We start from the raw sequence: 22,980 nt of genomic DNA on the forward strand, positions 1-22,980 counted from the left end.
ACTGTCTCCGCCTCTGCCCATTCTGTCATCTACACAGTCCCCTCTCCCTGTTGATCCTAACTTCCAGCCTGAGAATCTATGTGTGGTCTTACCTCTTTCACCACTAAATCTTCATCCCATGACCACCAGGTCTAAGAATGGTATCTCCAAAAGAAGGGCTTACTCTGCCTCTGTACAGTTTGTTGCTTCTTCTCAGGTTGAACCCCATTCTTTCAAGGCTGCTTCCACCATTCCTGAATGGCAGTCTGCTATGCGGGAGGAGCTTGATGCTCTTCATGCCCAAGGTACTTGGGACTTGGTGCCTCTCCCACCTGCCAAGAATCTTGTTGGCTGTAAATGGGTCTACAGAATCAAAAAGAATGCGGATGGTTCTATCGCTAGGCATAAAGCTCGGTTGGTGGCCAAGGGTTTCAGTCAAGAGGAAGGTATTGACTATAATGAAACCTTTAGTCCTGTCATGAAACCTACTACGGTTCGTTTGGTCCTTGCTCTTGCAGCTCAGTTTAACTGGTCTTTACGGCAGCTTGACGTTACCAATGCCTTTTTGCATGGTCTTCTGCATGAGGAGGTTTATATGACTCAGCCCCAAGGTTTTGTGAGTAAGCTTCATCCTTCTGAGTTTGTTTGCAGACTCAAGAAGTCGTTATATGGCCTTAAACAGGCTCCCCGTGCCTGGAATGAACGCTTTACCAGTTTTTTACCAAGTTTGGGGTTTCAAGCTCCTGCCGATCCCTCTTTGTTTGTTCAGCATTCTTCTCTTGGTGTTGTGATTTTGCTACTCTATGTTGATGATATCATACTTACTAGTAGTCATGCTTCTCTTCTTTCTTCAGTCATTGATGCCTTGACTCAAGAATTTGATATGAAGGATCTCGGCAGGTTGCATTATTTTTTGGGACTGCATATCTCTTATCTCCCTTCCGGTTTGTTTGTGTCCCAGACAAGTTACATCACTGACTTACTTGGTAGAGTTGATTTACAGCATTCCAAATCTTGTGATACTCCTTGTCTTCCTCATCATCATTTGCTTAAAGATGATGGACAGCCTTACTCTCATCCTCAACAGTATCGCAGCATCGTTGGCGCCTTGCAGTATCTAACGTTCACAAGGCCTGATATTGCCTTCTCTGTGAACCAGGCTTGCCAATTTATGCATAATCCCATGCATTCTCATGTTGTTGTTGTCAAACGGATCTTGCGGTATCTTAAAGGTACCCTTGATGTTGGTCTTCATTTTCAGGTTGGTCCTCTTAATCTCCAAGCTTATAGTGATGCTGACTGGGCCGGTGATCCCAATGATCGACATTCTGTCTCTGGCTCTATTGTCTTCCTCGGCTCCAGTCCTATTTCTTGGGCTTCTAAGAAACAACATACTGTTTCTCAATCCTCTACTGAAGCTGAGTATCGCGCTCTCGCGATTGCTGCTGCTGAACTTGCCTGGATTCGTCAACTTCTCTGTGACATTCACATTCCTTTACATATCCCTCCGATCATTCATTGTGATAATATCTCTGCTATTTCCCTTGCTTCCAATCCTGTTTTCCATTCCAGAATGAAGCATCTCCAAATTGATTATCATTTTGTTCGCGAACGTGTTATCAAAGGTGATTTGTTGGTTCAACATGTCTCTTCTGCTGATCAATTTGCCGATATTCTCACTAAAGGCCTTTCCACTCCTTTATTTCGGCATCACTGTTCCAATCTTATGCTTGGTTCCTCCAAGCATATGATTGCGGGGGAATGTCAAGATATCAAATGCTCTGCTTCAGCCACCTCTGCTTCAGCCACCTGTCAAAGAGAATAGAGAATATAATGGTTAGCAAGTTTGTTAATATGGTTAGGCAGTTAATGAATTCTGTTACAGTTGAGTAGAAAACGTAACCAAGCTTCTCATCTTCTGTTGATATAAAATGAATGTAACAGTGCTGGGAACGTATCAAGTGAATAAAACACATAGACATTTTCTTCTTCCTCTGCATTACAGCAGCATCTTTCCCTACTTTTATTTTGCTTCTTGTTCATCTCTGTAACAATTCTTGCTAGATTTCACCCTTCCCATAGCTCTTACTAATTGATGCATCCACAACCTTTGATCAAATGATCTGAAAATAATATTTTTTATTTTTTAAAAATTATTTTTAATATCAGCATATTAAAATGATATGAAAATATCAAAAACATATTAATTTAAAATAAAAAAATAAAAATATTTTAAATGTTTTAAAATATATTCATAAAATATAATACCAAACATATCTTAATGGCCCAAGACATGAGCATGGTTTTAAAATTGAGAGAGAAAGGGTGGATTGTAATTTTAAGGGCATCCCTACAAATCTGACCAAATAAATGTACGGCAACGTTGAAATTGCCACCTATAAATATTATCTGTACCCCCAAAACAAAGTCTATAAAATGAGCAAAAGACAAATATTCAAATTTAGATTTCAAAGACAATAAAATGGGTGGGGGGGGGGAACTGAAATCTCGATGGCTGCCGTTTCCATGATTCTGAACATGTAAGAGTCAAATTTTTGGATTAATTCTTGCTTTATCCGATCTTGAAACTCAATTAAGTAACGGGACATATCTAACGAATCTCAAAAGGACACATCTAACGAATTCAAATGAGATGGAAGCTCTGGGAATGCCTAAAACATTTTGCAATTTCTTAAATATAGGTGTCTGAGCAGACCAAAATCCTTGATGCTTTCTGGAAGAAAACAAATTGGAGCTCCACTTAAATCTAGACTGTCCAAGGAGCGTGGCAGTGAAAACGAGATAAATCTCAACATTTTCATTATCATCTCTAAATATGTGAATCCCTGCTTGAACCAGGGCCGTGTAGAGGTGATCGGTAAAGTTCTTGCGGGTGTCTTCACCTCTAAAACTCAAGAACGCTTGATATTTACAATAAGGAAACCGTGAAGAGTAGGATTCTTGATATTTCCCAGCAGCCATTTCGAGTCTAGCAAAGATAAGACTTTTCAAAGATCTGAACAAAAAAAAAAAGGAGTTGCAGGATTCAAGTCGATAGTTCAAGATCGATAGCACACCAATTTTGAAGAGATAAGAGAGAGAGAGTACCTGTAATCTTTACTTGTAAGAGCATATCTAAAATAAAATGTTATTTTGAAGAGCTAAATTGATAAAATAGTATTTCAAATAATATAAATATAATTTTTTTACTATATATATTTTAATAAAAAAAACCATTTGAAAAGCCAATTATGTTGGAGTGAAAGAAACAATTGTTTTATTTTTTTTTATTAAGTTTGATGTTATTTTTTTTCTACATGACTACATTGAATTGGTTTATTTTTTTGGTAGCTCCATTTTATTAATTTTGGTGTTTTTAAGAGATAGAATAATTTTTGTGAATGAGAAAAAATATTTTAGCATTTTATTTAGCATTTCTTTTAAAATATGTAAAATAAACATAAAAAAACTAAAATAATATCATGTTGGAGATGCTACAAGTCAGCCTTACATGTCGCTGTGGTATGGGCCATTTCCGCGTGAGGACCCTTTTTTTTTATATATAATTTGCTCAAATCATTTATCACGCGTTTACTAGGGTGGATTGTTATTTTAAGACAAGTCATCCCTACAAGTCCACTCTCTCTCTATGGTATGGAACGTTTCCGCGTGAGGAATTTTCCATGGCTAATGTCTGAAGCAGAAAGTCGGAATGTCTAGGCTTGACCAGTTATGCATGGAAAATTTTGGAGCCAGGAATTGATGGCTATTGACATGGTGAAGTAAGAAAAAAGTTAGAAAATAAACTCCAGAAGTTGATGGCTATTGACATCCTGAAGTAAGAATCAAGTTTGAAAAATCTAATTAAGAGGAGAAGTTGATGGCTATTGACATCATTTCTGTCTCTCTCTTTTCTCTCAAATCTTTTGCTTCGTGGTTGGTATTACTGCATGTATTCCTTTAACAACTTTTTTGCAATTTCTTAAAGTCAGGGCTCTTGAGTCTAGCAAAGATAAGACTTTTCAAAGATCTGAACAAAAAAAGAAGAGTTTCAGGATTGATGTCGAGAGTTCAAGATCGACAGCACACCAATAAGCTCAAGTATTTATAGGGGTGATCAAAAAAACCGAAAAAACATTAATTGAAAAAATCAAACTAAAAAAACCCGATTAAACCAATTAGAATATTTAGAAAAAATCCCGGTTTGGTTTGGTTTTCGGTTTTGCAATACAGAAACTGATTAACCCGAACCGAACCGGTTCAAAAAATAGTATTATAGTGTAAATAGAAAATTTTGCCTCTCGCCTCTCCGCTAACACTAGTACCAGAGCACCCGCCCCCTCTCGCCTCTTCCTCTCTAGTCTCCTTAGAGTTAGAAAATATAAACACAGAGATCCAAAACAGTTTGTGTTTCCATCGTTGCTTAGAAACACAGAGATCGTTCGCTTGATTTGCCCAGTAAGCCTAGCTACCGGCACCCGCCCCCTCTTGCCTCTCAACCTCTCCCTCTCCTTAGACTTAGAAACATAGAGATCCAAAACAACCAGACACGCCAATCAATTGAAATTTAAAACCAATCAAGCCTCTCAAAACACTGATCGATGTTTTTTATAACCTATCCACTATCTAGTTGGCCTTTCCTGTTCATCTACGCAAGATCACATGATACTCCACAGTCTCCACCACTCCTTTGTTGAATCAGTTCTATAATAGTGAGTTTTAATTTTAATTTTTCTTTTTAATTAATTAATTAACTAACTAATGGCTGCTTGTATTTTGCCTAGCTTTATCATCTATTTAATTTATTGTATTTGCTTTTTTTGTCAATGCAGAGGTCAAAGATACAGTTGCTGTTTTGAATGCTCAAAAATCCATTTATAAGATAACCATTTGTATTTTTCACTTTAGTTGTCTCAGAATAGTATAGAAAAAATGATTTGCCTAGTAATCCTAGATGTCTCAATTGCTGTTTTGAATGCTCAAAAATCAGTTCTATACAGTATACACTATACAGCAGTTGTTTGTGCTTGTTTTAATTGGGTTTTTATTCTTGAGCACTGAAAGGAATGTATATATTTTGATTTAGTGCTTGCATCTTTGTCTGAGTCACAGCTTGAACTGATAAGAAACACAGTAAACTATTCATGTTTGATCCTGCTCTCAATTCAAATTCTTAGTATTATTTAGTTTCGCAAAAGTTGGGTTACAAATTTGTTTTACTGGGTATGCTGTGGTTCATGGCCTCTTTTATTTTTGCCACAGTTGACTATTTTTTGGACTAAATCAGGCACTGGGTACATATCTTTCTGTTAATTTAGGGGATGGCTTAAAGGACTATGAATAGAACCATGCATTGCTCTTAACCTGCCTGTTGTTGTGGTCTGGCATCACAGATTCACAGCACAGTTTCTATGAAGCAATAATAAAGCGTTTTCTTTTTATGTAATTTTATCAGTAATTTCAATTTCCACTTAAAAGCAACAATCAAAACTAACCCCTAATTAATAAATAGATAAACAACCCAAATTTTTAATATTCCTCAACACAAATCATCAAACCCCGAAAAGAAAAGAAAAAAAAGGTTTCTTTATTTTGAAAGAAAAATATCAAAAAAATATCTCGCATGAGTTATGGAGGTAATGTGTGAGAGAGAATGAGATAAGTAAATGAAGAAGAAAAAGAAGAAACCTATAGTATAAGAAATATATTCCAATTAGATTTTATAAATAAATAAATAAAAATAATAACCTCTCCCTTTTACCCTTTTAATTCTTTATTTTTTTTTTATTTTCTTTTGATTTATGTGGAGTGATGGGAACTGAGTTGGGATCTCCTCTCCTCTTTGAATGAGTGTGAAACCATTTAACATAAATTAAGTTCTCGTTCGTGTACGAATTCTATTTATTGTCTAATGAATTTACGATTTTGCCTCCGAAGCGGGCTAACCTTTTTATTTCTGTTATTAACCAACGGTTTCTATAGTGTGTTTGTTTTTAAGTTTAGAACGTGTTTTTAAATCCTTTTTTTCAAGTCCAGTTGACTGTCTATTATTTCTTCTGGTTTGTGCAGATTAATTTCAGCTTAGCTATATCTATTACTTTTTCTTGCTATTTTTTGGGTTCTTTTATCGATAGTTGTTGGCTGTTGTATCATTGATATATACTGCATATTCCAACATGCATAAATATTAACATGTTTGCATTTGGTAATTACATATGGAAAACCTTCAAAATCAAAATACTTCATTCACTAGTAGTACCCCAACATCAACCAATACCCCAGCTTCAAACACTAACTCAACATCAACTACTGTAGGATCCGTCACGGATAATAAAGGTAAACAACTTCAAGTCCTTACATCAAGGAAAAGAAATGTTGATGATAAAAAAAAAGTCAAAAATTTAGGATCATTTTACAAAACTTGATGATGATCCTACAACTCCTAGAGCTGAATGTAATTATTGTGGAAAGGATTATGCATGTCATACTATTATTAATGGGACAAGTAATATGTGGAGTCATTTAAAAGTATGCAAAAAGTTCTCTTTTGTGGTTGATAAGAAGCAAAAATTTTTGGTATTAGAACCTAATAAAGCAGGGGTTGAATCAGGAGATCGAAGTGTGGGAATTCTTAAGGCAATAGGTTATGATTATCATACTTTCGAAAGTTGCACAAGATGTTCTGGCTATTCCTATATCCACAGTGGCTTCCGAATCAGCCTTTAGCACAAGCGGTCATATACTCGACCAATTTCGAAGTTCTTTATCTCCAGCAACAGTTCAAGCACTTATTTGTTGTCAAAATTGGTTGTATCATGGATCAATTCCAACTGATAATAGAACCTTGATGAATGATTTCGAAACCTACGAAAACCTTGAATCATGTAATGTTTCTTAAAAACTTACACCTTTTATTTTATGATTTATTAATTAACACATTTTTATTGTAACATGTTTAATTTTTTATTTTGTAGAATTTGGTGGAAAGTTGCATCTAGTAACAAATGATAATTAGTTCATAAATTGTGATGCATTTATTGAAAACGTATGATAAAAATACTATTTTTTATTTTTATATCTTGTAATTTAATTTATCATGTTATAATTATAGATTATGAATTTCAGGAATCAAAGTGCAATGTTTTTTATGTGCTTTTTAATTGAGACGATGAGCAAATGAAGATTTGTTTTTTTTTTTGCTTGGAGTGTTTTATGATAATGTTATTTGTTGTTTTTTTAAGACCTTTAAGGCAATGGTTTGTAATTTGAATTTTAACCTATTAGTGTATGACTGTGTGTTATTTAAACTTTTCTTAAGCAGAAAAATATTAGGAAGGTAAAAAATATATTGAACACAAGATTGACATTAATAATTTAATATAAATGAATATTCAGTGGCCAAAAAACTTAATAAACACAAGATTGACAATAACAATTTAATACGAATGAATATTTAGTGGTAAAAAAATTAAATATACTTTGGAATCTTCAAAGAAAATTAGACAATATCAATATTAATTGCAAGTCCATCAGAAAATTCATTAAAAGCCCATCATAAAGCCCATTACAAAGCCAAAAAAAGCCCAAAACAAGGATATAGGTTTTTTCGGTTTTGGGCATCAAAAACTGAACCGAAACCGGTCAGTTTGGAACCGACTGGTTTCGGTTTGGTTGTTTTTTATAAATAAAAACCGAACCAAATAAAAAATAATCACTAAGTATTCATATATTATTATCTTACTTTATCTTTAAAACAGTTTTCAAGTTATTTCCCAGCAATCAACTCCTCCATGCCCTTTCAGAAAAAATATCTGTACATATGATAAATCTCTACGCTGAACCAACAAAATCGGTTGATGAGATCATCAATAATTAGTTTCTAACAGTGAATTAATCGAATTTGTTAGTTTATAATTTTTTGAGTGGCATGATAAGATGAGATGATGAACAAGGAGTCACTAACAGTGGTTTAATCTAAGTGATCATCAACAAAGAAAACAAGACAGCAGCTGGAACCAAAGCAAACAGGAGATAAGAAAGAGAGAGTACCTGCAAGTTTCCCTTTCCCTTCTCACTTAAGTTGTGGCTGCTGTTCTGTATCAGTAATCTAAGAGTGTGTTTGGTATTGCGGTAGCGGTTGTAGTTGTGGTTTTAAAAAAGTTGTTTTATAAAAAGTACTTTTAGTTGAGGTTGGTTTGAAAAAATAGGTGTTTGGTTAAAACTGTGATTGAAATTGAGGTTGAAGAAAAAGTAATTTTAATGTGTTTGGTTAAGAATGCTTTTGAAATTGAGGTTATAAAATAATTTTAAAAAATATATATTAATATTGATGGTTTTTAATTTAAATATTATGGATTTAACTATTGCTATTACATCATGAAATAAATCACACTTTATATAAAAAAAATCACTTTAACAAAAAACTATTTACAATTTCATTACGTACAAAATTCATTCGACAAGAATTACAAAATTAGGTAAAATATTATCAAAAATAAAATTAAGATTACAGTACGAGTAAATTTAATTCACCTTAAACTAATTTAAAAAAAAATTGTTGTTCACGTTTACATGAACAGTGCAAGTGAAATTAATTAAATGTACTAGTTAAAAAAAAAAAACCTGTTCACTGAACAGTGAAGGCATGCCTGTTTAAAAAAAAAAAAGTTTAGTGAACAGGATAGCCATGCTCCTCTGTTTATTACAGTAGCATCATTTCACCGCGCAGAAAGCAGGCAGGAGCTGCTTCTTATTTTCTCGCGTTTCAAACGTTGTTGCACGTGGGATCCAGTAAACAGTAACTCGTATTCATGTGTTACCAAACAAGCTTGTAGCTTCAAATCGCAGGAAACGTGGACGACAATATTATAAGTGGTTACCAAAAGGGACATTAGACACCCGCATAATCCAACTCATCCACTCTCGCTGTGCGCCTGCTCTGGCCGTATCTCTATCCTTTCGCATCCAAAACCAGCATCAACACCACCCACCAATAAGGAAAAGGCACGTGGAGGATCATGACTTTGAATCAGCTACTGGGTCGGCTACCGACTGGTGTTCCGTTTTGAGCCATTGAGTATTGCTGTGGAGTGGAGGGACATTGAAGCTGCACAATGTTTGGTGTCTTACAAGTGCTGATGGCAAGTGGTTTATTGAGTGGGGGTTCTATAAGAATGGAGGTTCCATGGTGTGATAGTAATAGGATTCTGTTGTAAAAAGAGCATGTGAGGTTTCCCGTTGACTTGGCTCATCGGAAAATTGGAAGAGAACTCGAGCGTTTTTTAGTTGTTTAAGAGAAAACAGCAAATGGGTTTGTGGAGTTGACAGTCTTGGAAAATGGTGAGCAGCAACAAGGGCACGATGATCAGCTGGAGAGAACAGCAAATGGGGATGGTAATGTCCTCATTGATAATTTTCATTATTTTGCTGGGCTCTGTGTTTTATCGTTTTCGTCTCTGTGTTAGGCTCGTTTGCCTTCCCTGGTTCTGTTTATCATCATTCGTTCCTTCTCAACCCCTGTAATTTTTAGTTTTCTCCTTCGTCCCCCCCCCCCCCCCTGTTCTCTGTCTCTGTTTTTATCTTCGTCCCTGTTCTCTGTTTTTATCTTCGTCCCTTCTGCCGCTCTTCCCTTCCTGTTCTGTGTTTGCTCTGTTCTTGCTCTTCGATCCCCCTCCTTGTTCTTTTTTGTTTTTTGTTCTTTTTTTTTTAAAAAAAAAAACCCTCCCTAGAGCCAGAGAATGCCATGCGGTTACCCAGATAATAAAGAGCTTATGGGACTGTTATTGCAGAAGTTTGAAATTCTAGAGAAAGAAAGGAGGAAGATTACTAGAGAGACAAAACTATTTTCATGATAAACTTTTCAAGAAAAAAGAAAAAAGAAAAAACTATTTCTAATTAATGAAGCCTAAAATAATACAATTTCTAGACCTTTCTTTGCAAAATACCACCAACCGATATTGCGATGACTGTATTTACCATGGAAAGCACAATAATAATTTCTAAAAATACGAGAAGCTATTTCTACTTTGGTTACGTGTGCATCATCATCCTTTGATTGGATATCATCATCATTTCCTTCCTCTTCGTGCAACCATTGGACACCAATCGCCTTTATTTGGATAGCTGGACCATGTGGACGCACTGAAATACTCACGTCATCACCATTATCAAATGTAGGATCATTGCCCCCTAATTTCGTGTGCAATAGCGATTGGATTTCACGAACATCACGCGCGTAACTCATATGGTAGACAAAGGCTTGACAATGCATGTATCCTCCACCACTGGTATTGTTTCTGATTTCAAGATAAACATAACTAAAGCCACGGTATGCTGACGTCACACTAAACCTTGTGAACAGATTAAAGCCACATATCCGGTGCGCAGGAGGAGGTGAGGATATTTTGAATGAAAAGTTGTCTGCAAACTCATTCTGAATTAGCCATTTATCCTCTTCCTCCTCCTCATCAAACCTCCTTAACATCTCATCTTCATCGAATACATATACGACAACGTTGAATATGCCATCAAAAAATGTTATCTGTACCACCAAAACAATGTCTATAAAATGAGCAAAAGACAAATATTCAAATGTAGATTTCAAAAACAATAAAATTGGTGAGGGAGGACCTGAAATCTCGATGGCTGTATTTGAGCACGAGCCGTTTCCAGTATTCTGAACATGTGTGAGTCAAACTTTTGGATTAATTCTTGCTTCATCCAAACTTGGAACTCGACTAAGTGATCACAACCTTCTACTTGAGTCCAATTGTTTGGATTTGCAAGTCTTTGCAGTGAATTGCAGAAGGACACATCTAACAACCACAAATGGGATGGCAGCTCTGGAAGTGCCTGAAGCATCTTGCAATTTCTTAAATATAGGTGTCTGAGTGGACCAAGATTCCTGATGCTTTCTGGAAGATAACGAATTGGAGTTCCACTTAGATCTAGACTCTCCAAGAAGCGTGGCAGTGAAAACAAGGTAAATCTCAACATTTTCCTCGTTGAAAACCTAGAGGGAAAGAATAGCTTCAATGGAAGAGATGTAATGTACGATGCACTTGCAACAATTACATCACTTTGAAGCAAGTTGCGCCCCTGATGATGCTCTAACTCCATATTCAGGCTGTCAAGATTTGAGCAACCACCTAAAACCAGCTCTTGAAGTGAATTCAATCTACTCATTTCTTCTGGAAGCTCCATAAGACTTGTACAATTTCTTAGATTTAAGATCAACAGTCTTTGTAAATCACCAATAGATTTGTGAATCACGAGAAGTCTGGGGTTCTAATGAGATCATGAGAGTGACGGAGATCAAGAATTTTCAATTTTGGAAAAAACTGCGAAAATACATGAATTTAGTTGTTATCAATTGAAAACGACAGAGATAGCTATAGCGAGAGACTCGATACATACCGGTTTGCCTTTCCAAGCATCAACTAGACAGCTTTTAGATAGATCAAGAACCACCAGCTTCTCCAAGCATACGTGATTTGGTATGCATCTCGAAGAGAATCCATGCCAGAATAACAATATCAAATTCTTAGGGAAGTGCTCAAAACTTCCATAGAACTTCGTGTAATTTAGTTGGAGAAATTTTACATTTGGCATCTTTCTAAAAGCATCCGTGCTGAAGATGGGAAACAAACTTGTTTGGCCTGTTTGTAATTTTCCGTCATCGGAAACGTAAGAAAGCCATCGTTGAAAGAAGTTAAGCCTATGACGCTTGCGGCAAAAAATTGAACTGGTACAAACAACCTCTGCATTATTATCTTTCATCAATGCATGCATATCAAGGGTAAGGCCACGCAATTTTTCAGCATCCTGCATCAAAAATATTGAAAGTACATGAGAAAGGAAAGTAAAAGAATGAATATTTTAAGACACCACAAACCATTTAAGTAGACAAATAAAAAAATTGAGCTATTTACAGTAGTTCCTTTCAAAACGGTAAAAGCTTCCTCGTGACACCATATTCTTTGACATTTGTGTGATTCTTGACGAGCAATTTCCCTTCCCATATGTCTTACTAGTTGATGCATCCACAACCTTTTATCAATGTTGATTTCAACAAGACATCTATTGATGAGATTGTCAATCCCAAATCTTGCACCTTTATCGATCCCATCCAATATCCTAACCGCATCATCCACATCTATTCCATTGAAGAAACATGCGATATCAAGGAATAAGTTCTTCGGATAATCACCATCAAGAAAGTCGTAACTTATTCGAAGAACCTTTTGAACTTCAAAATTAGGAATCACTTCCATTTGTTGTAATGCTCTTTCCCATATTTCTCTTCCTTTTCCGGACAATGAAGAGCCAATAACTCGAAGAGCTAATGGAAGTCTATTACAATGATGTACTATTCTCAAAGAGTCTTCTACAAAACCATCAACAGGGTCAGCTTGTCCAAAGGCATTCCAACTGAAAAGCTCAAGTGATTTTTCAATATCTAGCAGTTTAACTTTGCAATCGAACCACTTAATATCATTAGCTAAAAACAGACCCTTGTTTCTAGTTGTTACAATTATTTTACTTCCTTTACAAAGCCAATTTTGCATGCCAACGATTTTATTGAATTGGTCCCTTTTGTGCACATCATCTAGAACAATAAGAGTTCTTCTGCAACATAAGGCATCTTTAATCTTCAGAATTCCTTCATCTTCATCATTTATCTCATCAACAGTCTTTTTTAGGATGTCGGAAAGAAGTTGTCTCTGTAAGCAAACTATATCCTTTGATCTAAAATTTGATAGGAAGCTCTTTCCTTCAAATTTATAAAAGTTCTGGTTATAAACACTCTTAGCTATGGCTGTCTTTCCAACTCCACCAATTCCATAGAGTAAAGCAATGGCAGCACCATGGGATCCATCTTGCAACCATGAGTTGATATCTTGAACTAGAGGATCTCTTCCAATGAAATGAGGGGGTACATGAAACATTTTTTGATCCAAATTCTTTAAAACCTTCTCCACAATAGATTGGACAAACGGTGCCTCGTACCTACATCAAAAAGTAAAATACAAAGTACGATAATTAGTAGTCTCTCTATAAGCAATAGAAATAAACAACATTTAGCTATGAAATTAAAGCAGGTTGTGTGTCAATGATCTGGTAGTTAAAACCAAATGATGATTGGAAAAAAAAAAACAGCGAAGGAATCATAAGTATTTTATTTAATTTTTGTTATATGTTTTCTTATCAGTATACTTAACTGAAAGAAATTAAGATTTCACCACCAGCATTCTAGTCCTTATGCTATGTATAGTTTCATAAAGAGACACAACTTACCCATCTCCTAAAACCATTCCAGCTAAATCAGCCACTTCCTTTAAAGCAATCGTCCACCCATTCACCCGCTCTATCTCCTCGTTGAAGCTCTTTTCATGTTCCACAAATGCTGCAGAGAAGCTCCCTGTTTGACGTCCGACTTGGGATGGATCCACGTCATAGAATACTGGCAAAACTATGCAGTCAGCATTCCTCTTACGTTCCATGATCATTACAAGTTCATCGAGGCACCATCTCGACGAAGCATAGTCTTTGGAGAACACGATTATCGATATTTTTGATTGTTGTATTGCCTTCTGGAGCTCGACATCTATATTCTCTCCTCTCCAAATTTCATTACCATCTCTAAATGTGTGAATCCCTGCTTGAACCAGGGCCGTGTAGAGGTGATCGGTAAAGTTCTTGCGGGTGTCTTTACCTCTAAAACTCAAGAACACTTGATATTTACAATTAGGAAACCGTGAGGAGTAGGATTCTTGATACTTCCCAGCAGCCATTTCGAGTCTAGCGAAGATAAGACTTTTCAAAGATCTGAACAAAAAAAACAGAGTTGCAGGATTGATGTCGATAGTTCAAGATCCACACAGCACACCAATAAGCTGAAGCATTCATATATTATTATCTTACTTTTTCTTTAAAACAATTTTCAAGTTATTTCCCAGCAATCAACTCCTCCATGCCCTTTCAGAAAATATCTGTACATATGATAAATCTCTATGCTGAACCACCAAAATCGGTTGATGAGATCATCAATAATTAGTTTCTAACAGTGAATTAATCAAAGTGATTCTCAGTTCCACAATATAACATAATACTAAAAGAGATGAGAGAGAGAGAGAGAGAGAGAGAGAGAGAGAGAGAGAGAGTACCTGCAATCTTCACTTTCCCTTCGCTGATGTTCTCATATCAGTTCATCAATTTTCTGCTTTTAAAAGTCAACCTTACAAGTCTCTGTGGTATGGGCCATTTCCGCGTTAGGACCTTTTTTTTTTTAATTTGCTCAAATCATTTATCACGCGTTTACAAGGGCACGTGCAGGATCAAGGTTCTTCATATCTGACTTGGAAAGTTTACTAGCCTGTAATTTTTCATTAATCTGTTGAAAGTAAAGTAGATATATGAAGAATTAGTCGGAAAAACAAAGCAATTGGTTAAATTAAATGAATAAATGAATCAGTGATCAGTTAACCTGAGAGAATTTTTAGATTAGTATTTTATTTAATTCCTTGTTTGTTTAGTAATTAAATTCTGTAAATAAACTTGAAATAAAAAACATAATTAACATAAATGTAAAGGGGAATATATAAGAGAAAAACATTTAATAAAATTGTTTTTTTTCTCAAATCCTTTTCTTATTTTTTAGTTTTGCTTATTACATTGTTTCCTATCAATTTCCTATCACACTGGTTTTTCTTCCAACACTTCCAACTATTAATCTCACATATGTAAATTTTTTACATATTTATATATAAATTGAAAAATATAAGTGGTTAGATTTAAATCAGAAATTTTTTTCCCCAATAAAAGCTAAGTGTAGTACAATTTTCTCTTAATTATCTATATTAGAAAATAATATAAATCATATCCTGAAACCTCACCTAACAGTTTAAACTATTGGATTGAGATGGTTCTTTGACATGGTATCAGAGCCTTGATGACCATGCGGTCACGAGTTCGAATCTCACCATCCCTATTTATTTCAAGCTCAAAAACCTTTCACTTGAGGAGAAGCGTTAAAGAATAATATAAATTATATCCTGAAACCTCACCTAACAGCTTAAACTATTGGGTTAAGATGGTTCTTTGACAACCTATAAATCTATATTCATTCCAAATATTTTTTGCCAGGAAGGTTTAATATGATTAACAAGGGAGTTTATTTCTTAAATTGTTATTATTGAAGGTTTGAGTTTTAAAAAGAATGGTGGTTAGAGAATGATTTCTTGTAAATAAACATGATTAAATTTTGAGAGCTTATGAGTTTTGAAGTGCAACAACTAGACATTAACCATTAAGACTAAAAGAAGATCAATTATTAGAATTGTAAACATAACTTTAGTTTAACTATAAGTTTGTGAGCTTCAATATTGTGAGGGGACTGGTCCTGGACAAATAGTCAAGAGAGCTGCAAGAAAATAATATCAGAAGTAAACTAGAGATGAACGAACGATGGACCCATAATGTAATATATATGAATTTAGCTTTTGGAGCATTGTTTTCCTAATTGCCTTTTGAATTGTAAGTAGTGGATGCTTCATGCTTTTTTTTTTCTTTTTTTTTTGTGCAAGGTTCTTCTTCCTATCCTTTTCTTTATATAATGAAGGTGGGAGTCAACTTCTTTACGAGGTAGGAGGGGACACATAAACATGACAGTTATAATTTGCTCCAACTTGACAAATCAATTATTCGGACTCTAACCTTGATTTTTACATTTATCAACTTTTATCAAACCAAGTTCGTAACTAGTTAGATCGAACCATTATAATAGACTCGGGCTAACCCGTTGGCCAAATAATCCTAGGCCTTTGCCAAGGTCAGATGCCATGTTGAATCCGAAGAACACACATATAATTTCTCTTCGTTAAATTCTTTCTTGGCCAATTTTTTAGTAGCATGGCCATGCTTCTTCGTGAAGAAGATCAATTCTTTCTAGGTAAATTTGGTTTTTATTTTTTTAATTATTATTATTTTTATTTTTTAATTGAGTTTATTTTTTAATTTTATCCATCAATATTTTATTTAATTTTATTTTTTATGTAAAATTTGGATCTTATTTTTTTATTGTTATTTGTTTCTCATTATTTTTTGATTGATTATTTTTTCAATTCTATTCCTTAATATTTTATTGATTGAAAATTTATCTTCTATGAGATTAGTTACAGTCTCATAATCTGAACCACAAGTTTTGAATATTAACTCGAGTTGACTTTATTTTTTTTGAGGTTTTTTTTTATTATTTCAATCTCATGTATTGAGTCATAATGTTAGTGAGTTAACATAAATCTTTTTGTTTTTCCGTTGTTTTTTTAGATTGAATTTTTTTTCCGGTTTCGCCCTTCAACATTGGATTATTAGAGATTTGAGCTTTGTTGTTGTTTTTTTTCCTACAAGGTTATCCTGGTCTCAGGATCAGGTTATGTATTTAGCAAGCTGACTTGAGTGGACTTAGATCATTTTTTTATTTTTAATTTGATTTTATTTTTATTTTATTCTTTAACATTTGATTGCTTAAAATTGAGTTTCATTTTTTTTTATAAGATTATCGCATTCTCATTTAATGTTTTTGCTTCGTTATCAAATACTAGGAGGATATATTTCTATAATATTGGCAAACTTTTTTTTTTAGTTGATCATTGCGACTTTTTTATCTTAGTTTGATTTGTTTACTGTTATTATTGTTTATTTTTTTAATTATATTATTAAATTAACTATATTTATTAAACTAAATCAAATTAATAACCTGAGTATTTGATTATTTTTTTAAAAAAACACTAACATCACCTTAACATCTTTTTTTTTTAGTTGATCATTGTGAATTTTTTTTAGTTTGATTTGTTTAATGTCATTATCTATTTTTTTAATTATATTATTAAATTAACCATACTTATTGAACTAAATCAAGTTAATAACCTTATTCTTTGATTTTTTTTCTTAAAAAAAACATCACCTTAACATCTTTTTTACATTGAAAAAAACTTTGCCCTACTAGTAATACAGTTCAGGTAAATAATCTAGTTACAGCTAATCACGTGGCCACAAAGCCCCACTGGGATTCATATTCCATAAGATTGCTCCAATATTCATTGGATGGTGTGTGGTAGGCTAGACATGTGAAGCCCATTAATTGATTATGTCGATGGTTGTGCTTTTTGAAGGTCCGTCAGGCTTGTTCTCCATGTTTCTTATTTGTCATGCTGTAAGGGGCATTGGAAACCTTGTATACACATGAATTACTCGCTTCAGGATGAGGAAAGTTTCATAGCTTGTGGATTTGATTGATTCCCAATCAGAAAAAAAATCACTCAGAAATTATTTCTGTACGAGTCAATACGGAAAAGACATGCCTGTTGAATATGGAGAAAGTGAACGATTGTTGGGAAAAGTTTTCTCACTTGCAAGAGATAATAACTTGGAGGCCATCGTGCAAGAGATAAACCCACTTCCTTTCAGTATGCTCAAACCTTGGATTCTTCAAATAGATTCTTTCCACAATTCAATCTCAAGAAGGCCATCGTTACGCACTCATCATGGTGCTTTGGAGGCCAGAGGCAATTTTCACTTCTTGACCTTCTCCATATGCTCTACAAAACTTCCTTTCCGGGATCCTTGCTCCTTGGTTGCAGAGGAGAAAGCATCTAGCAGTGATAATGAGAACTCTCCTGCAACAAAGGGTGGAGAGTTTCAAAAGAGGATTTGTGATAAAGGCACCATGAAGGAGAAACGTGGAAAGCCAGTGGTTGCTTCAGATAGACCTGGAAAAGGGGACAAACTACACAAGCACAATATCCACCATAGCGACGGTGCCAAATATATGTCATACTTGAAGATAAGCAAGAAGCAGCACCAACTTGTTAAGAGCCTGAAGCAATCCCAGTAAAAAAAAAATTCAATCTAAACCTCTTAACTGTGCGTTAGGTGACCTTGATAACTTGCATGTACAACCATTTAAAGAATTTGTGAAAGAGGAACATAAGAAGTTGCAGGAGCATTGGATACAATTGGCAAACGAAGATCGTTTTGCAGCATATATATGCAGGCTGTTGTTTCAGGATCAGATTGATTAAGGTGCAAACAAACATGGAGGATATGCGGGAACAAAACCATGAGATCGTGCTGGAATAATAATGGAGCAATAAACAAAGAATTCGACATTTCTGACTCTATAGCAATTCTGGTTTTAATTATCTCCCCACAGGATCAGTCTCTGCAGCTTAGTTCTGTTGTTCAAATGGTATTTAGAGAACTTAACTTAAACAAATAACAAAGGGCAGAGCAAGAACATCTAGGTTACTGTCATCCCTCAAATTTATTTATAGGCAAAATAAAAAATTACAAGATCTTTATCATAAAAAAAGAATCATAACAACCATAATTCCTTTCATCTAAGGGATTACATAACTACATAGACTTTTTCTAAGTAAAAAAATCAGAACATAAGAAAATACCATAACCTATAGATAAATATGGCTAAAAACTAGCTGATAACAATTTCCTCCCTTTCTGTTGGCTACGATCCTAACCCTATGTATATGAATATGGAAAATAATCATGTCCATTTAAACTCTGATTCAGATGAAGCTTCTCCACATTCTGATTCAAACATCTACTGGTGGATTGTCACAGACACATCAAGTCAATGAAGAGCAACGTTCCTATTCGATTGATTTGGAATTGAAAGTGTTAGGATATTGCCATTTGTGGCAATACCCCACCACTAATCAAGTGGTTGCTCCATTAGTGCCACTAATGGTGGCATGGTTTAAGGCTTTGTTGACCCCTCCATGTTGACAAATGTGCTGGAGGGGCTCACCATGTTTGCCTATAAAAGAGGCAATTATTTGAGAGCAAATTGAGTGTGAGAGACAACGTGAGTGTGTGAAGAGAATAGAGAGAAAGGGAGAAGAGCTGCAATGGCAGCAGCCTTGCTGCCATTGCAGCAGCTGCAACAGCTGTGTGTGTTAGCTGGGAGTAGAGTAGAGTGGATGTGATCCTCCTCCTCCATGTATTTATTGTATCATTTCTCTATCTCTAATAAAATGAACCTCTCCCGTGGATGTAGGCAATTTGCCGAACCACGTTAAATATTGTGTCAGTGTGCTTTACCCTCCGTTGAGCAACTATCAGTACACCCCCGGTCCGCGCATGGGGGTGCCGGAATTCCCCAACAGAAAGTGCATGAAGAAGACATCGGGAAAGATTTGTTGCACAGAGAATCTGATGATGGCCTTCTTAACTACTTGGATGAGGCAAAATATGATTTGGTTTGTGAGGGTGGTGTTATATTTACACTTGGCTAAGGATGATCCCAAAGTCTTTGCTGTGGTTAAGACTGTTGAAGATGGTAGCTGGACACTGAGTCACAAATCAAATTGGCCTGCTTCATACAAAAAATGATGCAAATTCATAGCTGTACACTGAGTGCCAAATTATTTTAGGTTTTAAAAAGCTTTCAATATAACACCAAATCAAAAAAAAAATCAACTCAACCCATCATTATTTTCACATTTAATTTCTTTTCAAAAAAACACATAATAATTTCGTTATCAAAATCATAACGGTCATTGCAATAATAATTTCTAAAAATATGAGAAGCTATTTCTGCTTTCGTTACATGTACATCATCACTAGTGTTTGATGAGCTGCTATCATCATCAGTTCCTTCCTCTTCATGCAGCATTCGTACACCAACCCTCTGTTGGAGATTCCGGCTCCCCATGCGCGGACCGGTGGTGTACTGATAGGTGCCCAAAGGAGGGGAAGCACACTGGGACACAATATTTTACGTGGTTCGGCAAATCGCCTACATCCACGGGAGAGAGTCCATATTATTTAGAGATAGAGAAATGATACAATAAATACATAGAGGAGGAGGATCACTCAACTCCCAGCTCACACACTCTGCTGCATAAGGCAGCAGGGCTGCTGCCCATGGCAACAGCTCCTCTTTCTCTCTTCTTCTCGTCACTTCACTCTCTGCACTCTCACTTTGCTCTCAAATAATTGCCTCTTTTATAGGCAAACATGGTGAGCCCCTCCAGCACATTTTTCAACATGGAGGGGTCAACAAAGCCTTAAACCATGGCATGAATTGTGGCACAATTCATGCTTCCACTTGCTTGGTGGTGGGGTATTGCCACAAATGGCAATATCTTAACAATCACCCCCTTTGCCATTTATGTGGGCAATTGTTCTCTTGCTTCTTCTGCACAAGCTTGTATTCTGCAGCTCTTCCAAGCTTACCATTCTGAGAGCGTCTTCAACCAACATTCCCCTTCGAGCGTATCAACCATGCTCGGTTCGGAATGATTTTTCAAGCCTTACACCAAGGCTTACAACACCCCCTCAAACGAATATTCCCAAGTGCGACAGTCATTGAGTATTTCAATGTGATCACAAGCTCACCACTCTTCCAAGAGTCTACTCATCCAGGAGTTGCGCCTGCCCTCTGTTCCACCCTAGGAACCACGCCTTACTTCTCCGTGAGTCTCTCGCTCTTAGTCGTAAGAGTCCAGGTAGCTCTCCACCTTTAACCATGGGGGCAACCCATTAGAGGTTGATCCATATCTGTCTTCATACTCTGAGTATTACAATGTCATTACCGAGCTCACCACCTTGACAAGAGTCAACTCGTTCCCGGAACCTGCGCATGCCCTTCTGCTTCTTCATAGCAGCCGCGTCTTAATGCTCCACAAGTCACCCACTTATTGTCCAAGGCAAATGTCTTCTAGCTCATTGATCTTTAGCATGGGGGCAATATCCATGAAAGTCAATCCTGCGTTTGTCTCCATACTCATCATAGCCACTTCATTGGCTATACACCTGTCCACTCATATCTAGCCATTACAGTGGCTCTGAGGCGTTCTGAACTGGGCTCATATTATGGCCCTCACACCTTCTCCTTAGGTGTCTCCGCTCATCGTCATGTGGCGGTCTGAAATGGGGCTCCTATCGCAGCCCTCACACCTTCTCTAAGGCGTCTTCGCCCGTTGTCATGGGGCGGTCGCATCCTCCTTCAGCTGAGATGCTTCAAAGTGGCTCCAAAATTCTCTACCACCATGTGCACTATGGGAGAGATCATTGCCACTAATTACATAGAAAGAGAATGTTGCGGTATACTCCTCGCAATCCTCCACCTCGATTTCTATGTTTGGAGCTTCTACACCTTTCTGCTTGACAGTTCCACCTACACCAACTCTTTTTGGTGTCTTCGCCTTTCATCATAGGCGGTCGCCTTTTATCACAGGCGTTTGCACCCCTCAATTAGGTGCCTCTGCAACAGCTCTCTTTCCATCCTTGCATGCATTGGAAAGGTCTTCGCCTGTTGTCTTCATCAAGAGCATAAAAGACTTCATGTTGTACAAACTTTAACAGTCTCTGCTCTGAGCTTCATCTGGGAACACTTCTTCTCCTTGCACCTGTTGTCTCATTACAGTACCTCGTTGGATCCTACGGGTAATCCTGCACAATCTCCGTGTGCCCTCGTGCAATTTCTGTTCTCCAGATTTCTCCCTATTCCTTGCTTATATTTGACAGTAGCTCATCCTGTCACAACACCTGTTCAAGTCAAAATAGGGTGTCAATCTTTATCCCCTTGCTGTATTTCTCTTCCATTATCAGGGTCTTCATCAATTCTTCCCTCGAGAAATCACAGTCACCGAATCTAACTTCTTTGGAGAAATCACCACTCTATCAGATCCTTGAACCTTCGGAACCCAACTGTTCCCTTGTGCCGCCATCCTGCTAGTCTTCAATTGTTTCATTACAAACTGCTATATATACGAAAATAGTACCGTATGGATAATCCTTCCACTAAGCAAGTTCCCAGGAAAGATTGGAGGGGTCACACTGGTCCCGCTTAAAACCCAATCTCCTAGACAGAACTTCTTAGGCCATATCTATCCATTGTACTGTCTTTCTGTATATACAACCATTTGGTAGCTTTGTCATGGCTTTCCTTTACAAGTGATCTGGAATATACTGGTTTAATACATGATTTCTCAACATCTAGCGAGACTACCAGTTCTTAGATTCATCAAGATTGGTCTTAATCAATTTTCACTCTACACCTCTAATTGTCCACATAACCGGGTGTCCAGAGTGTCCCAATTTTGCCTTCCCTCAAGGCAGTTAAAAATCTACCCACTTAGCAGTTCAGCACATGTAATTGGGTAAACATGTGCACCTTCTCCTTCTTCATCTCCATCGATCACAATTATGACCTTTAGATACCTCCTGATCGGGCAATCTCTTTTGTTAATTCACCACTGCCATTTATGGTCACAAATATCAACGATCGGACCGTACCATTGCATCCGGAACGGTCAAATTAGCTGGAAACAAGTCTGAAATCGTCCAAATCGCACTTCAGACGGCTAAGATTTGATCAAAACAATCTGGCCTGATGAGCGGCCTAGATTCAATCTAAGATCCGGTTGCACGTAGACTCTGCTGCATAGAATCTTATCCCTCGGCTCGCGGCTCGGCTCGGCTCCAAAACAGCTCATATCGGCTCAACTCGGCTCGCGTCTGGTGACGTGGCAAGTGGGACCCACTATGCTGACGTGTCTGATGACTGAAGGCTGACATGGCATGCTGACTGGACACTAACGTGTCTGCTGACTGTGTATACTTGCGTCATTATTACGTCATGCTGACATCATCCTTATCCGGGTCTAGCACGTGGGTCGGGTCGTCTGGTATTCGGGTCGGGTCAGCTCATCCGGGTGAAGAAGACGCGTGGCGCGCGTCTGTGCGCGTGGACAGTCTCCTCGCCGGCGCGTGATGGCGCGTGCGGAGGTTTCCGGCGTCCGATTTCGACGTGGTTTTCAATAGTGGCTTCGTCTCTTCCTCCTCTACACAGTGCTATGGTCAAAACACAATTTTGACAACTTTCATTTTTGAGCAAAATCAAACACCCCTTTAAACCATGTGCTCTGATACCAATTGTTGGAGATTCCGGCTCCCCATGCGCGGACCGGTGGTGTA

General features: G+C 36.7%; 3 protein-coding genes across 3 annotated transcripts in view; all 3 read right to left on the reverse strand.

Moving 5' to 3' along the window:
• LOC7484319 (disease resistance protein RPV1) overlaps window positions 1–7,872 on the reverse strand; it is a 124,711-nt gene extending 116,839 nt beyond the window's left edge. Inside the window, exon 1 of the mRNA XM_052454041.1 lies at window positions 7,763–7,872. The gene's annotated coding sequence lies outside the window, so the exon portion shown is untranslated. The remainder of the gene's footprint in view (window positions 1–7,762) is intronic.
• A 948-nt stretch (window positions 7,873–8,820) lies between these two features.
• LOC127905479 (uncharacterized) lies at window positions 8,821–11,248 on the reverse strand. Its single transcript, XM_052454043.1, has 2 exons — window positions 10,609–11,248; window positions 8,821–10,519 (listed from the first exon to the last, which is right to left on the reverse strand). The coding sequence occupies exons 1-2, from the start codon at window positions 11,179–11,181 to the stop codon at window positions 9,884–9,886; spliced, it is 1,209 nt and encodes a 402-aa protein (XP_052310003.1). The 5' UTR covers window positions 11,182–11,248; the 3' UTR covers window positions 8,821–9,883.
• Window positions 11,247–13,772, reverse strand: LOC7484624 (disease resistance protein RPV1). Its single transcript, XM_024592546.2, has 4 exons — window positions 13,276–13,772; window positions 11,910–12,987; window positions 11,395–11,802; window positions 11,247–11,318 (listed from the first exon to the last, which is right to left on the reverse strand). The coding sequence occupies exons 1-4, from the start codon at window positions 13,770–13,772 to the stop codon at window positions 11,247–11,249; spliced, it is 2,055 nt and encodes a 684-aa protein (XP_024448314.1).
• Between the last annotated feature and the right edge of the window lie 9,208 nt (window positions 13,773–22,980).

Source organism: Populus trichocarpa, chromosome 6, assembly GCF_000002775.5.
Source record: "Populus trichocarpa isolate Nisqually-1 chromosome 6, P.trichocarpa_v4.1, whole genome shotgun sequence".
Classification (NCBI taxonomy): Eukaryota; Viridiplantae; Streptophyta; class Magnoliopsida; order Malpighiales; family Salicaceae; genus Populus; species Populus trichocarpa.